This window comes from Narcine bancroftii, chromosome 1 (assembly GCF_036971445.1).
Source record: "Narcine bancroftii isolate sNarBan1 chromosome 1, sNarBan1.hap1, whole genome shotgun sequence".
In the NCBI taxonomy this organism is placed as follows: Eukaryota; Metazoa; Chordata; class Chondrichthyes; order Torpediniformes; family Narcinidae; genus Narcine; species Narcine bancroftii.
The window spans coordinates 87,189,887-87,207,121 of record NC_091469.1 but is presented as its reverse complement, the minus strand read 5'-3'; the positions used below and the strand labels follow the sequence as shown (position 1 = coordinate 87,207,121).

General features: G+C 41.8%; 1 protein-coding gene across 4 annotated transcripts in view; it reads right to left on the bottom strand.

Moving 5' to 3' along the window:
- The window catches only part of pappaa (pregnancy-associated plasma protein A, pappalysin 1a), a 374,601-nt gene that overhangs the window by 104,708 nt on the left and 252,658 nt on the right, over positions 1 to 17,235 (bottom strand). For all 4 annotated transcript variants that reach the window (XM_069932344.1, XM_069932351.1, XM_069932360.1 and 1 more), the window contains exons 15-16: positions 5,237 to 5,420; positions 772 to 982 (exon numbers count right to left, since the gene is read on the bottom strand). In XM_069932344.1, coding sequence (XP_069788445.1) covers positions 772 to 982; positions 5,237 to 5,420 — 395 coding nt within the window. The remainder of the gene's footprint in view (positions 1 to 771; positions 983 to 5,236; positions 5,421 to 17,235) is intronic.

Genomic DNA, 17,235 nt, shown 5'->3' with positions numbered 1-17,235 from the left:
AGCAATTGGTTGGGAAATTCATTGCCTCTCTATGTAGCTAGACATTGTAACAATCTCACAGCTCTGCTCAAGCTAATGACTGATATTAATTAACACAGAATTTAGCCTCAAAGAAGTTTGTGGTGATTGCGCGAGCCTAATAAGGTAATATCATTGGAGTCTGGCGTCCAGCTGCCAAAAACAATGTGATTTTCCTGTAATAGTTTTAGCATTACAACTCGAGGCAGAGCATCAGCATGGAAGGAAATATTTTTCTGCATTCTTGTAGTGCAGTTTTAAAGGAAAGCCCTAATTATTTGTTAGTTCGTAACTCCAACATCTTTTACCTTTTTCTGAGCTTACTATCAGATATAAACACTATCACCTTCATAGATTAAAAAAACTGAATAAAATTATGCACATAGGTCAATCCCATATTCATCTTGGGTTGTTGCACCTAAAGGTTAAGAGGGTATCCCCAGCCTTCTATATCGCCTCTTCAGGCTATTTTTCATTATTGGAAATGAAGGTAAAAATAAAATCAGTCTTGAGCACCAAGATGATTAACCAGAGGCTATTTTGCATGATCTCCCCATACCTATTTATATCCCCGTGATGGCTTTGCGAGGTTGTCTCATTATAAACACTTAATCATGTTACTGCATGAAGAGCACCACACACCACACATGCACAATCGGCAACACATAAGCATCCATACATTTGCAGGTGCACCGACTCACGTGTACGCAAGCACACAAACATGCAAATGCATGTCACAATGGTTTCACTTACTTCCTGATCTTTCTTGAAACATTGGGTACGTAGTATCCTGGCCTGCACTTGTATTTGCATGCGGCCCCAACTTTGTGCCCATCTTGTTGACAATGCAAACTCTGAAGCATGGCATTGGGCACAGGAGGAGGTGCAAGGCACAGCAGTTCACAGAGTGCTTCAGGGAAAGACCACAGTCCATCATCTAGGCAGGTCAGAGTGTTATTGGTCCCTGCAGAACAGTATACCACATTAGTCCAAATGGAAGACTCGGTTTTGGCACAGTCCAAAACCTTCATTGACAAGAAACTAAAGCAACCTTGTTGGAATTGCTGGCACATGAGTTTGGAAAGCAAATTGTTCGCAGCTCCCCAGAATTGAGAATCCTGTACACGCTCTTACAAACCACAACTAAACACGGTTTTATAGCACAAAATATTTTTAAAGACATTCACTTACACAAACTCTATCCCATTTTCTACCCTTGAACCTCAGGCTGTTTATTTTTGCTGGCAGAACCTTCCTACAACTTTCTTAAAGTGACTCATGACTTTAAAAAAACCTATTATTTTCTGCTCTTGGCTGACTGGTTCCAAGAAGTAACTTGTTGGCTTGATGCACTTGGCTCTTCACAGACAGGAGTACAAAATGGGTGTATGTGAGGTAGGAAAGGGGGCAGGAGGGGAAACTTTTGCTCAATGTACTTTTATCAGCAAATTAAATAGGATTATACGATCCCAAGAAACAAGTTAAATATTCCATCCACATGGTGAAGAACAATCACATAGCTGCTGTGAGAATGTGACTGTCGGAACATCGTCCTTCGTTCCCCATTCGGCATGTGGGTCTTTGATCTCCTGGTAATATTCTGATTTTGTTTTCTAATCTCTCCCACTGCAGCTGATTAATTAAAAGCAAAGCACTGCAAATGCAGGAGGGCTTTATTCCTTCACTATCTCTTGCCTCGTTTGCCTTTTCACTCCTCTCTCAGCTTATGATTTTCTGTCTGGTTTTCACAATTCACTTAAAACATGTCACTTCCCTCCTTTTTCTCTTTCTTCATCTTATCTGCCTTTGTTAAGTTCTAGGGAACTTGAACTTGAGTTCCTTTCCCTTCCTCATTTCTGAGAACATCCCTATCCTATACCTGAAACATCTCCTCAAGAAAAGTCATTGACCATTCATTCATTGATTTGGCTCCACTTTGATGTACTAAGATTCCTTCTCATTCCCTTAACATTAACCCACTTCCAGTTGGCCAATTCTACGTTGGGTTTCTTCTTGCCTGCCCCAATTATTTAAACATTTTGTTCTGATGATTGATGCTGCCTGTGTTCTCCCAAAAACATGTGGCCAACTTGGTTCACTTTGCTCTCCCTTCTTCACTTGATAAGGACATCCTCTTTCGTTATGAAGTGAAGAACATCCATCGTCATATAGTCATGCAGTTACAGAGCAGAGAATCAGGCCCCTTGGGCCAACTCTGTCAATGCTACCAAAGAATGTTCTTTTGCAGACAGTTCAGAATGTCTACCCATCTTGTTTCTTTGCTCCAGCAATTTTGCAGTAAACAGTGGATAACTGAAATTACCCACTCTATAGTGCTTGTCCACATTTCTGTCCTATCTTTGCAAATTTAATCCACACTTATAAATATTGCAAACTGATATTGATTTGAAAGGAAAATTGTTGAAGTCGAGATTACTCAGGAGATGAGACATCATTTGAGGAGAGATCTGAGTGATTCTTTCAAAATCCCAAAGCAAAATCCTGCCAATATTTGTAATTGCATCACATTCTGATGAACATATATTGATCTGAAGCATTAACTCTGCTTGGCTCTTGGCAAACGCCATTTGGTATCACCAAAATGTTCTGTTTCCACCTCCATTTGTCACCAGATAGTGCACATGTTTTCAACTTGGAAGTTGAGGTTGGTTTAACAATTGGAGATATAATGGCTGAGACATGGTTTGGTGAGTTAACAATTTCAAGGGTAACTAAGCTAAATGGGGTCATTCAACTTGTATTCAAAATAATTAGCATAGATGTGTTGTGGGAGAGAATTATCTAATCACTTATCTGTCAGTTCCCAAATTTGTAAACTAACTAATGGTAGTTCTTGTCATTCTATTGATAGCCAATAAATTATTATTAAAACAGGTTGATATATATGCTGGACTAGCTGTTGTTCATTTCATCCTTTTGGTGGCACACTCTTGCTATGAGCTGTTGCTTTATTAGCTGACTGATATTGGCCAGCCTGCTATTTACCATTGCCTGTTTCTGTACTCGAGTTTTGTGATATCAAGATTATCTGCTTTGCCCTCTTGCTTCTGACCCACAAAGTTCTGTGCAAGCAAACAACACTTTGTGGAGAGTAACAAAAAGCTTGCAGGAAATCTAAACTAAAATGGTAAAATGCTGGAATTACTCCTCAGGTCAAACTGAAGCTGTGGGAAGAGAAACCGTTATGATTTCAGGTCAAAGACACTTTGTCAGTCCTTGGTTTTGCCTCTTTCCTCATTCTGATGAGAGATCTTTCCATTAATTTTAACGTTGTTTGCCTCACCTCCCCTCTCCACCTTCCATAGGGACCGCTTCCTCCATAACTCCAATGTTCACACCTCCCTCCCACCAACCACTCCTTTGGCCCATTCTCCTGTGGCCGCAGGAAGAGCCACACATGCACCCACACCTTCTCCGACCTCAATATTCGGGGCCCTAAGCAACCCATCCAAGTGAAGCAATGCTTCACTTTTGAAATGGCAGGGGTCAACGAATGCATCCAGTACTCCCGTTGTGGCCTTCTCTACATCCAAGAGACTGGTGGCATACTTGGAGATCACTTTGCTGAGTACCTTCACTCCATGCACATGAAAGACAGGGATATCTTAGTGGCCAACCACTTTAATTCTGCATTCCACTCCCGCACTGATATGTCTATCCATGATCTCATGTACTGTCAAACCAAGGCCACCCGTAAACTGAGAATTCTCATATTCTCTCTGGGCACTCTCCAACTGGAAGACATTAACATTGACTTCTCCAGTTTCTGTAGCCCACTCCCTCTTCCTCATTCCTCTGTCTTCTTTCCTCCAGCTCTCCAACTTCTTCCCTCTCCATTCACACAGCCATCCCCCTTCTCCTGTTTGCTGGTGCACCCTCTCTCCCTTGTCCACCTATTACCTCCTGCCAGTGGGCTTGTCCTCCTCTCCCTGTCCCTCTGCCCCCACCCCCCACCATTTAATTCAGCTGCCTGCCTACATTTTGCTCATACTTTGACGAATGGGCTCAAATCCAAAATATTAGTTATGCACCTTTATTTTTTTGTTATTACAAGTTTGACCTGTTAAATTTCTACAGCATTGTGTTTTTACTTCAATCACAATGGGCGCAGACTTTTGTGTTTTACTGCTGAGTGTTTCCAACATTTTCCATTTCCATTATCATGAAATCCCTGCTTCTGCGTACCACTATATTTAGAATTCTCTGGTTTTAAAGTTCATTTTCAAATGTTGTAGCCTCATTTGAATTTTTAACACAGAGCCTTAATCATTAATACTTTCTGAACACAGCATCATAAATGCAAATTCTCTTATGCCTATAATTTAGACATTCCCCAAGATTGCAAATAGTGTGTGTGTTTGTGCGCATGCATTTATGTTTGTCTCTCTGCTTCTCAGCTGTTTATTTTACTGTTTTGCCTCTTTCCTCATTACTGCTTTCCACATCTGTGTGCGATCATGACAGATGTGTAGCTCTGTTAGTGCCTCATGAAAGGAAATAGTCTTTGCTTAATTCAAATTCTGGCAAATATCATGTTTTCACTTTCTCCTCCTGGTTTAATTTTGATGGGAGCATCAAGATTAAAAATATTGAAGTTTAACTATGTGTATAAAACCTTCAAACATCAGTGAGATTCTTGGACTTGAGTACTGGGTTTGTGAAGGTTTGAGCACACAAAGCTAATGGGCCGTAACACTTACATTGTGCTGTTAACTAATGGATCTGTTGATGCCAAAAATAATTATATGTTCAACCCTACCATCACTCCCCATCTCTGGAACATGACATTCAAAGGATGTCATTATCTGGATCCATAGTTGTATATCAGTTTTATAGACTGTGCAGAGTTTTGCAGATGTAGTGTTCTTTTTTGTATTCCAGTGGGGAGGTAAGACCTTGTCATTCACAAGCATAAATCCACACACATTCTGTGCAGAGCATCAATCAAAATGAGTTCAGTGCTTCCAGGCACATGGTTGACTCTGATACTTATTCCTGAGAGGTGTGGTAGCAGCACTTACGAGCTTGAACATTGGGTCAGGCATCCAAAATGAATGGATTTTCTGACTGCAGTTTTCTCTCTGGAGATTTTGGCTATTTAGCTGTTGGTTCATGGTGAAAATGGTAACTTTATAAAGTCGACTTTTTTGATAGCGGTAGGAAAAGAGTTGATTTGGATTCACTCGTGTTTTCTTACCTCGAAACTGAGCAGGAGGTCGACACAGAAAGGTGCATTGCTTCCCAAAGATAGTCCCATCAGGGCAGGAGAAGGCAGCAGGGTAGATGTGATACTGGTCAGGGATCCCGCAGTCTACTGGTTCGCACAAAACTTGCTGAGTCCATTTTCCATCTGTGCAAGTGACTGTCATTTCCAATTTAGACTGGAAAAAAAGCACAATATTTCAGGCTACAGAATTATTGGAGCTTCTAGTTTTTATAAACTGAAACAAAGCTAGATGATTCCCATTTTACTGAGGATCGGCTTCCATCCTTTTATTGGTATGGAAACCTGGAAAAAGGTCCAGTTCAGACAACCTTCCAGTGACATCGGACCCATTCCAATTTCCTACTGTCCAAAATGATCCACGGAAGATGCAATAGCCATGATCCTCCAACCTGTCCTGACCCACCTAGAGAACAATGCCTTGTACACCAGGCCATTGTTCATTAACCAGCTTGGCATTCAACATGATCATACCTCAGAGGCTGGTGGATAAGCTGTCCTCGGTGCAACTCAATACTCCAATCTGCAACTGGATTCTGGACTACTTGATGCAAAATCCACAGTCTCTCCGGACTGGCAGCAAAACCTCAAGCCTCATCATGCTGAACATTGGTGCATCTCAGGACTACGTGCTCAACTTGCTACTGTTCACACCTGCTGACTCACGATTGCACTAATGAATTCAGTTCTAATAGAATCATCAAATTTGCAGATGTCACAACAGTTGTCCTCATTAGCAACAATGATGAGTCGTATTACAGAGAGGAGATTGAAAAATGGTGCGAGAACAACAGCATGAGTCTCAATATGGACAAGACACAGGAAATGATTGTGGACTTTGGGAGGATGAAGGTTGATTATTCCCCATTACCAATCAATGGTTCTGTCATGGAGAGAGGGGAGATCACAAAGTTCCTTCGTGTGCATATAAAGGACTATCTAACCTGAAATCTCGGCACTACCTCATTAGTCGGGGAAGATACACTTCCTAAGAAGTTTGAGGAGGGCAAGGCTATCGGATCACATCTTGACAATATATAAGAGCACAGTTGAGAGTATCCTGACTGCATGCATCATTGTGTGGTACAGTAGCTGCAAAGCATCAGACTGGAAGTCAGTACAGAGGATCATTAAAGTATCCGAGAGGATCACTGGAGTCTATCTTTCCTTTATTAACAACATTTACTGGGAGTGTTGAATAAATAAGACTCAAGGAATTATAGAAGATTCTTTCCATCCAGCGCACAGTATATTTAACCCACTACCATCAAGATGGAGGTACTGGAGCATCAAGATTAGGTCTGCCAAACTTGGGAATAGCTTCTTCCCACAGGCTGTGATATTGATAAATAGTATTATGCAACTTTAAAAATAATCTCAAATATTTATATAATCTATTTTGATTATTTATGTGTATTGTGTGTTTTTATGTGCAACATGGTCCAGAGATGTTGTTCCCTTGGGTTGCATATGTAGAATCAGATGATAATAAACTTGAACTTGAGATGGCTTGAAAGATTTGCTTCTGGACGATACTTTCTTCCTCATTAGCCTTTCCTGAATCTACACAAAGTGTGCCATCCCACTATAGACCCATTTCAATAGCACTATTTGCCAACAACTGAGATTGACACTGCAATGACCTTTCCTGTTCTGTTGGTTTGCTACACTCCAGATGGTGCATTTGGCTCTGGGCAATTGGAAGGACAGAGGTGAATGGTTTCCATGCCAAATAAAGTGCAGTACTTTGTTTTGTTGGTTAAAGAAATATGTTGAACCACATTCGGGCAACAGCTTGGTCGTTGGTTAAATCACTCCTTCTCATTGGTTACATTCACTCCAGATATGGTCACTACATAGTGAACATCCTTTAGGAAAAGAACACCAACATACATTTATATAATAACTTTTCAAGTAAGATGTTGCCAGCTGTTTCAGAAAATCCTAATTGGACATATCTAAGCTACATAAAGGGATTTAGGGATTAATGAGGTGGGAGTATTGTATATTTTGGAATGACACTCTCCCCAGGTTACTAGTGATCCTAGATACACTGCTACAGAGAGTGGATTATACATGATATTAGTCATACCCATTTTGTTTGTGGCAGTAGATCTCATTGGCAAGATAAACAATCAATTGCTTCCTCTGAACATATTTGAGAAGGAAGCGAAGGGCCATCTTGTTCTCCTGCAGATTGAGTGGTTAAAAAGTATTAGAAGACATTTAGACAGGCACATGGATGGGAAAGGTTTAGCAGGATGTGGGCTGAATGCAGGCAAATGGAACAAGATTGGGAGATTGGGTGGAGAACTTAGACAAGAAGGAAGTAAGGGCTTGTCTCCGTGCTGTAATACACTTACATCTCTGCTCCGTTGGTGTTGTTTTGTTCATGATTTCAAATCAAATATTTTTTTTCTCTGAAAGGTTGACGGCAAGATATTTCTGATTTAATTTGTCATCCAGCAATGTTGCATTATAAAGATACTGCAAATCAATTGTTTAGCTGGAAGTCTTCCAGTTTTTTGGTTATTGGACTAGCACTCTCATGGAAATCCTAATGTAATAATTACCCTAATAAAAACTCAATGCTGGAAAATCTCACCTGGTCAAACAGTGCACTTTGTATAGCAAAGGTAAAGATACATAACCAATGTTTTGGGCTTGAGACCTTCATCAAGTATGAGTAAAATGTAAGTAGGCACCTGAACAAAATGTGTAAATCACTATAATCTGGAGACACTGTGATTGAAGTAAAAAGATAAAGTGCTGGAGAAGCTCAGCAGGTCAAACAGGGTCCTTTATGTAGCAAAAGTAAAATATTTTCTACGTAAAGAGCACTTTTTCACCTGCTGAGCTCCTCCAGTATTTTGTCTTCTTGCCTGAACAAAATAGTAGGGTAAAGGTGCAGGGGGCGGAGCACAGTTGCACAGGCATGAGATAATAAGGAGCTAAGGGAGGGAGAGTTCCCACAGGCAGGACATATTAGGTGCATAATGGAGGGGAGAGTTGTTCTGCCTGTGGGACTATGCTCCTCCCCCCTGCCCGAACTCCCCACCAGTTTGAGAAGCCTACATTTTACATGATAGAGGAATTAGGGGATATGGGGAGAAGGCAGGTAGGTGGAGTTAGGTCATAAATTAGATCAGCTATGATCGTACTGAATGGCGGAGCAGACTCAATGGGCATTTTTTGGCCTACTCCTGTTCCTACTTCCTATGTTCCTATTTTGCTCATACCTTGACATTTAGTTATGTATATTTATATTTGGAATATAATATACTCCGCTTGACCTGCTGAGTTTCTCCAGCATTGTGTTTTTACTTCAATCATGGCGACTGCAGACTTTTATGTTTTACTTCTTAAAAAAAAATCACCCTGGCTGGTGATTCAATTCTGGTTGGTTATATGAATGCAGAAAACAGCAAGAGTGGCTGGAATTTGTTAAACCCATAAGTGGAGCACCTTACTTTCATGTAACGAGTGACACTTGTTAAACTTATGGGTTGTATCTCTCCTTTGATGCTGCTGTTAAACCTAATTCAATGCAAAAACAAAAACACATCCTTTCCACCCTACTGAAACTACTTAATTTGAGCTGTCATTCACAATACAATCTGTGATCCAAAATGCAAGTTCATTCGCACCAATATGTGGACAGTAGATTTTCTCAGCAATGATTCGCTGATGACCATTTTAACCTCTGCTTCTCTTCTGCTTTTCATAAGCGTCCAGGGATAAATGCTGCCCTTCAGGCTCCAAGTCCTGATGGAGATAGAGCGGTGAAAGCTGAGGGAAAGGGAGGCAGAGTAGTAACTCGAGGTTTAGAGCAGGTGAGCATGGTCATGGCTGTGGGGGAAAGGAGGAAGGGACGATTTCAGATTTATTATCAGAGTACATAGGTGACATCACATACAACCCTGAGTGGGTGAGGCAGAATTACCACTTATTGGTAGTACAAAAAAAACTGTGCACAGCATATACATGTAAACAAATAAAGAACTATAAAAGGAACAACGAATATAAACAAACTGTCCAATATAGAGGGAATACAAAAAAAAATCAAATCCTGTGCTATCTGTAAGGAGTTTGTATGTTCTCCCCATGTCTGCATGTATTTTCCCTGGGAGTTCTGGTTTCCTCCCACTGTTCAAAATGTACCGGAGCTGTAGGTTAATTGGGTGTAAATTGGGTGGCACAGACTTGTGGGCCAAAATGGCCTGTTACTATGCTGTATATCTAATGTTTTAAAAACATTTAAAAGTGCACAAGTTAGAATTCTAAAATGAATCCCTGCGGGTCACTATTTTATCTGCTTCCACTACCCTCACAGTGATCCAGGCACCTGTCACTCTGAGTAAAACTAAACTTGGCTTGCAGACCTTTCAGCTTCTCCCCGTAAAACAATTTAATTATAAATGTAGACATACAGCATGGTAACAGCCCCTTCTGGCTCATGAGCCTGTCTCCCCCACCAATCCACCAATACACTGAGTTGAAACATGGAAGTCTGGAGATGCTGTGACTGTGGTAAAAAACCTGCCTGCTTTTCATAAGGGCTCAGGCCTGAAACATTGGTAATATATCTTCTCTTTGGCTTGGCTTCGCGGACGAAGATTTATGGAGGGGGTAAAAAGTCCACGTCAGCTGCAGGCTCGTTTGTGGCTGACAAGTCCGATGCGGGACAGGCAGACACGATTGCAGCGGTTGCAGGGGAAAATTGGTTGGTTGGGGTTGGGTGTTGGGTTTTTCCTCCTTTGCCTTTTGTCAGTGAGGTGAAAGCTTCAAGACCACCTGAGTTCCTCCAGTATTTATTGTAGGGTTTTCTCCCAAATACACTCATTAACCTACAATCCCCATGAGTTTTTGAAGGGTGGGAGGAAACTGGAGCACCTGGAGGAAACCCACGCAGACATGGAGAGAACGTACAAGCTCCTTACAGGCAATGCCAGATTCAAACTCACGTCGCTGGAGCTGCAATAGCGTTGTGCTAACTGCCTCATTTGTCTAGTTTGTGACATTACCAACATGGGGAAAAAGGGTCTGATCACCTACCCTGATAATTTCATAATGCCATAATTTGTTCGTCAATAATTTGTTTTACACCTACCCAGCAGGAATAGAAACATAAGGATTGAATCATCCATGACTGAAATAAAAATTAAAGCAACATGAAGTGAGACTATAAAATGTAAACTTTTCCCTTATCTCCCAGTGTTGCATCTATCGCAGCAAACAACTTTGCCATTGAGGAATGGAGACGGCATCTTTCTGGAATTTGACATCAGCAGAATTACAATTGTAAGGTTCAGACTTGCTGCATTAGTTCAATGACAAAGCCCAGGTGGTCCACAGCAGGGAGGAAATTCAACATTTCAAGTTTCAAGTGGCACTGAACAAACTGTTTATTTGGAGAAACTAACAAAAGAGAAGATTTCTTTTGCATTTCTCATAATGTGAGAGTTACTGTCAAGGGCCTTCCTAAATGCCCTGAAGAAGGCCGTGGTGAGACTCTGTCTTAAACCTCTGCAAGCCCTCTTGTGAAGGCTTTCCCTCACATCTCCTTCAGGACTTCCTCATTTAGATCCAATGATAATGAAGTCAGGATGATGTATGTCCTGGAGGGTTTAAGTGGTTGTTTTTCCAAATGCCTGCTGCCTCCTCCGGAATTTTTTGGAAAATGAAGACATTCAAATAATGTCTGCACAACATGTTTTATCTGTTTTGATTTAAAAAAAACACTTTGTGAGAATTTAAATCACAAAGTATGTTTCCATGCTGACTGTTGTGAAGAAAGCAAACTGCCACTAGTTTGTGCTCAAGTCACATCTTGACTCTTTACTTGCTAAAGAAGCTGCACGACTTGCTGAGTTTCTCCAGCACTTTTGTGTATTGATGTAAGGAGGGGTTTTTTTTCAGGTCTGCCTTCCCTCACTCCTCAACCCTTCTCTTCCCAATAACGAGTTTGACCATTAACTTGATATTTGTAGATGCTCCCTATCTTTCTCCGTTCTGTCACATAAAACCATAAGATATTCAGATTCAGATTTATTGTCAAGAGTTCGTACCTGACATCACATTCTACCCTGAGATTCTTTTTTTCCCAATGGGCCATGCAGAATTACCATTTACCGGCAGTGCAAAAAAAAAACGGATTCAATGTACATGTAAACAAATAAAGAAATGTAAACAAACATTGCAATACAGATTTTAAAAATTGATAAAGTGCAAAAGTATAAGTCCTTAAATAAGTTCCTGATGGAGTTTGTGGTTGAAGAGACTGATGGTGGAAGGATAGCAGCTGTTCCTGAACCTGGTGGTGAGTCTTTTGGAACCTACATCTCTTTCCTGATGGTAGCTACAAGAAGACAGCGTGTGCTGTGTGGTGTGGATCATTGATGATTGCTTCTGCTCTCCAAGGCAGCGTTCTCTGTAGATGTTCTCAGTGGTGGGGAGGGTTTTACTCATGATGTCCTAGGCTTTTGACTTGGGTGCATTGGTAGCTCCATACCAGACCATGATGCAGCCAGTCAGCACACTTTCCATCACACATCTGTAGAAATTTGCCAGGGTTTCCAATGTCATACCAAACCTCTCCAAACTCCTGAGGAAGTAGAAGCACTGACGTGCTTTCTTTATGATGCCTTTTGTATGTTGGGTCCAGGAAAGATCATCTGAGATAATGACTCTGAAGTTGGCCATTCAGCCCAAAGAGTCTACTCCACCATTCCAATATGAGCCGATCTGTTCTCCCACTCAGTTCCCCTCTCCTGCCTTCACCCCATAACCTTTGACATGCTGACTATTCAGATACCAATCTCAACCTTAAATCTACCCAATGACTTGGCCTCCACAGTCACTTGTGGTAGCAAATTCCAGAGGTTTACTACTTTCTCGCTAAAGAAATTTGTGTATCACTGGCTTCTGTAATCGATAAGAAAAATAAAAAGAGCAATAGAACTAGTTCACATCTACGTGCACAGAATCTATTCTCAAAAATTTCATCCGTGATAATGGAGTGCATTTAAGAGAAATGCTTTTCCTTTTGATGTCTAAGGTTATCCTTTCTTTTCTGATTTTGATTTGAATCCAATTCATTATAAGATGGGTAATTCCATTTTCCTTGTTGCTGTTATGTAAGATCTTAGCTGAAATGAATTGAAGGAGTGCTCAGTGATGTTACTGGTAAATTGATCAATGTGGATTGATTGATTTTTCTGATTTGCTTTCTGACCTGAGTATCTTTTCAATGAGTGAAATTTTGAAGACTGAACAAAGTTGGTGGAATAATTTATATCATTTAGACCAGATTATGGCGTTACATTTTATTTTATTTGCTCAATTTTACTTCCCACACCTTCCCTGCCAGTTGCTGCATCTTCTATAACCCCCCCCCCTTTTCTTTAAATGTTCATTCTTTTCCATGCAACCCACGCCACCCAATTATGCCAAATTAACCTCCCAACCCCATACATCATGGAGAGCAGGAGGGAACCCGGAGCACCTTGAGAAAATACACACAGGCCATTTTACAGACAGTACCCAATTCAAATCTGGGTTGCTGGCGTTGTAATATCACTTTGCTGACTAGCTGAGCCACTTGCCTACCTCACACCAGGCATTCCAGGCTGACAAGTGCAAAATCAGCAGCCAGGCTATTGTATTAGCTGATAGATTAAACAGCAAAGTCTGCGGTCTCCGTGATTGTAGTGCAATACACAAAAGTGCTGGAGAAACTCAGCAGGGCACACAACAAATAGAGAAAGTAAAGGGAAACCAACATTTCAGTCCTGAGCCCTTCATCAAGATGTGAGCACAAATTTCCGGCAGATGCTGCGTGACCTGTTGAGTTTTTCCCGCACTTTTGTGTATTGCATTGTATTAGCTCAACATTTGTGTTGTGTCAGATCTTCTTGTTCCATCCAAAAAAGTTGTAATCTGCAAACTTCCAACTTTATGTAAATTCTAATCTTTCTCTTCTTTGGCTTGGCTTCGAGGACGAAGATTTATGGAGGGGGGTAAAAGTCCACGTCAGCTGCAGGCTCGATTGTGGCTGACAAGTCCGATGCGGGACAGGCAGACACAGTTGCAGCAGTTGCAGGGGAAAATTGGTGGGTTGGGGTTGGGGGTTGGGTTTTTCCTCCTTTGTCTTTTGTCAGTGAGGTGGGCTCTGTGGTCTTCTTCAAAGGAGCTTGCTGCCCGCCGAACTGTGAGGCGCCAAGATGCACGGTTTGAGGCGAGATCAGCCCACTGGCGGTGGTCAATGTGGCAGGCACCAAGAGATTTATTTAGGCAGTCCTTGTACCTCTTCTTTGGTGCACCTCTGTCACAGTGGCCAGTGGAGAGCTCGCCATATAACACGATCTTGGGAAGGCGATGGTCCTCCATTCTGGAGACGTGACCCACCCAGCGCAGCTGGATCTTCAGCAGCGTGGACTCGATGCTGTCGGCCTCTGCCATCTCGAGTACTTCGATGTTAGGGATGAAGTCGCTCCAATGAATTTTGAGGATGGAGCGGAGACAACGCTGGTGGAAGCGTTCTAGGAGCCGTAGGTGATGCCGGTAGAGGACCCATGATTCGGAGCCGAACAGGAGTGTGGGTATGACAACGGCTCTGTATATGCTAATCTTTGTGAGGTTTTTCAGTTGGTTGTTTTTCCAGACTCTTTTGTGTAGTCTTCCAAAGGAGCTATTTGCCTTGGAGAGTCTGTTGTCTATCTCGTTGTCGATCCTTGCATCTGATGAAATGGGGCATCCAAGATAGGTAAACTGGTTGACCGTTTTGAGTTTTGTGTGCCTGATGGAGATGTGGGGGGGCTGGTAGTCATGGTGGGGAGCTGGCTGATGGAGGACCTCCGTTTTCTTCAGGCTGACTTCCAGGCCAAACATTTTGGCAGTTTCCGCAAAACAGGACGTCAAGCGCTGAAGAGCTGGCTCTGAATGGGTAACTAAAGCGGCATCGTCTGCAAAGAGTAGTTCACGGACAAGTTTCTCTTGTGTCTTGGTGTGAGCTTGCAGGTGCCTCAGATTGAAGAGACCATCACGTGTACAACAAAGACAAATGAATCTGAATTGCCAGAACTTTGGCCTCTTGTTCTCCCTTTGATTTGGTAATTGTCCACATGGATTTATCTGAGAGGATCCCCATGGTGTAATATTGTATATTGCAGACCACAAGTTTCAAAATTGTTGGTCAGCATTGCTAAATATAAATCTCCATTCGTTAGAATTTTTTTCAATCTCTTTTGTTACAATCAACATGGAAACAGAGAAACCAAACAAATATTTTACCAATTAATAAGATTTCACATTTATTTATTGTCAGAGTACATGACATCACATACAACCCGTAATAAATAAAACAAACAAAATTGACTCTCAGGTTAGATCGAGAATGGCATTCACATTGTACCTTTTTTTGTCCATTTGGAGACGTTTAGAGTCAATCGAGTACCTTACCGTTAAGATAGGCTTAACAATCAATTAACTTATGCTGGCTCTTGAAATGTAGTGCCAATAAGATAATCGATTTTGAAAAAAAAATTCAGTAATGGTTATGGTTCGTTAGTGATGATCTTGATAAGGATTAAAATATCAAGTCATGTGGTCTTCCATGGCCCTTTCGAGAGGGCAAAGAGAGCCTTGGTTTAATGTCTCAACTGAAAGTCGATCACTCATTGGTGCTGCATTGAATTGGTACTGGAGTAGTCTGACTCATTGACTCCAGAATGAGGTGGAATTCTAAGTTATTTAAGCAATGGAATTAAATTCAGCCTACTGAGATGAAATGAAAAGAAGTTGCCCCAAGGGAGTCCAAGAAACACTGTCCAAGAAATACTGTCATTTGCATTATCAGCAAATACAGATCCACAAATATTTAGAATCTCATTCCTTCAAGTGGGGGAGGAGACATATTTCATAATTTATACAAGATCAAATGTTATCCTTGAACTTTTTTTCTGCAGACAGATTCTCATTTGTTTTTATTAATGTTATGATAATGTTTCTGAAATAATAAAGGGTATATACCATGTGAAGATGAGAAATGGGAGTGAGACTGGGTTGATAGTTGGGGAAACGAGGGTGGTAGAGTCAGGAGGTTATCAAATTGGTGAAGAATCTTGGCAACGATCCTTTCATTTGATTGCCTCCTTGATATGAGCCAATTCATCCAAAGAAGTAATTCCATTCAGCAGTATGCCCTTGCTCCTTGACCCCTGGGCAAGCTGGGCAATATTGGAAAAGCATCACAGCTGAATTTTAACTTTCAGGGTAGAATCATCCTGGATAGGCTCAGAAAGCTAACAACATGAATTTTAAGTATTGGGATTCTTATTACAAAAACTAGCACTTGAAGCATGATTTAGTGGAACTGGGAACCTAGAAGCAGGTTGTCTTTTTTTAGAAGTGAGCCATCTTTGCAAAGTTGTGGTAGTAGTTTGATTTGATGAACCACATTTCGCAATGGAGAACTCTTGCATTTGACTTCTGATCTCCAGTCATACAATTAGTGAGATGAGAATGGAAAATCACTGATGTTGTACCCGAATATGACTAATTCCATTACTGTTCTAGAAATCATTCCATTGGACACTAGCACCTCTAGATTCTCTTTATATTCTAACAGTTCTTGTACCTGGATGTATTACCTTAAACATGCGTGAACTCTGGTACCACCAAAAGATCTGTCTAGACTCTCAAAGCATCCTTTTTATTTTGCACTGATGACAACTGCATCTTTATCTATTCTTTTATATTTATTATCTGTTTTCTCCCACGTGACTTACTAGAATTTAACTCATACTATTGTTGTTGGTGTATCATATATACCTGCAAGTGAGAATTTTGATGCATCTGGGCATTGTACTTAATTGTATGACAACTCTTTCTTTGGCTTGGCTTCGCGGACGAAGATTTATGGAGGGGGTAAAAAGTCCACGTCAGCTGCAGTCTCGTTTGTGGCTGACAAGTCCGATGCGGGACAGGCAGACACGGTTGCAGCGGCTGCAGGGGAAAATTGGTTGATTGGGGTTGGGTGTTGGGTTTTTCCTCCTTTGCCTTTTGTCAGTGAGGTGGGCTCTGCAGTCTTCTTCAAAGGAGGTTGCCGCCCGCCAAACTGTGAGGCGCCAAGATGCACGGTTTGAGGCGATATCAGCCCACTGGCGGTGGTCAATGTGGCAGGCACCAAGAGATTTCTTTAGGTAGTCCTTGTACCTTTTCTTTGGTGCACCTCTGTCACGGTGGCCAGTGGAGAGCTCGCCATATAACACGATCTTGGGAAGGCGATGGTCCTCCATTCTGGAGACGTGACCCATCCAGCGCAGCTGGATCTTCAGCAGCGTGGACTCGATGCTGTCGACCTCTGCCATCTCGAGTACTTCGACGTTAGGGATGAAAGCGCTCCAATGGATGTTGAGGATGGAGCGGAGACAACGCTGGTGGAAGCGTTCTAGGAGCCGTAGGTGGTGCCGGTAGAGGACCCATGATTCGGAGCCGAACAGGAGTGTGGGTATGACAACGGCTCTTCAGCGCTTGACGTCCTGCTTTGCGGAAACTGCCAAAATGTTTGGCCTGGAAGTCAGCCTGAAGAAAACTGAGGTCTTCCATCAGCCAGCTCCCCACCATGACTACCAGCCCCCCCACATCTCCATCGGGCACACAAAACTCAAAACGGTCAACCAGTTTACCTATCTCGGCTGCACCATTTCATCAGATGCAAGGATCGACAATGAGATAGACAACAGACTCGCCAAGGCAAATAGCGCCTTTGGAAGACTACACAAAAGAGTCTGGAAAAACAACCAACTGTATGACAACTAACTTTCATATATCCATAGCAACTAAGAAGAGCATTCCTGATCTAGTTTCCCCCCACCCCCCTCCCCACCTTTGTCCTTATCCTGTTTAGCATGTTCTTGTTATGAGGTCAATGGTAAACCTGATTTCACTGACCTGGCTGATATCGGTTAATT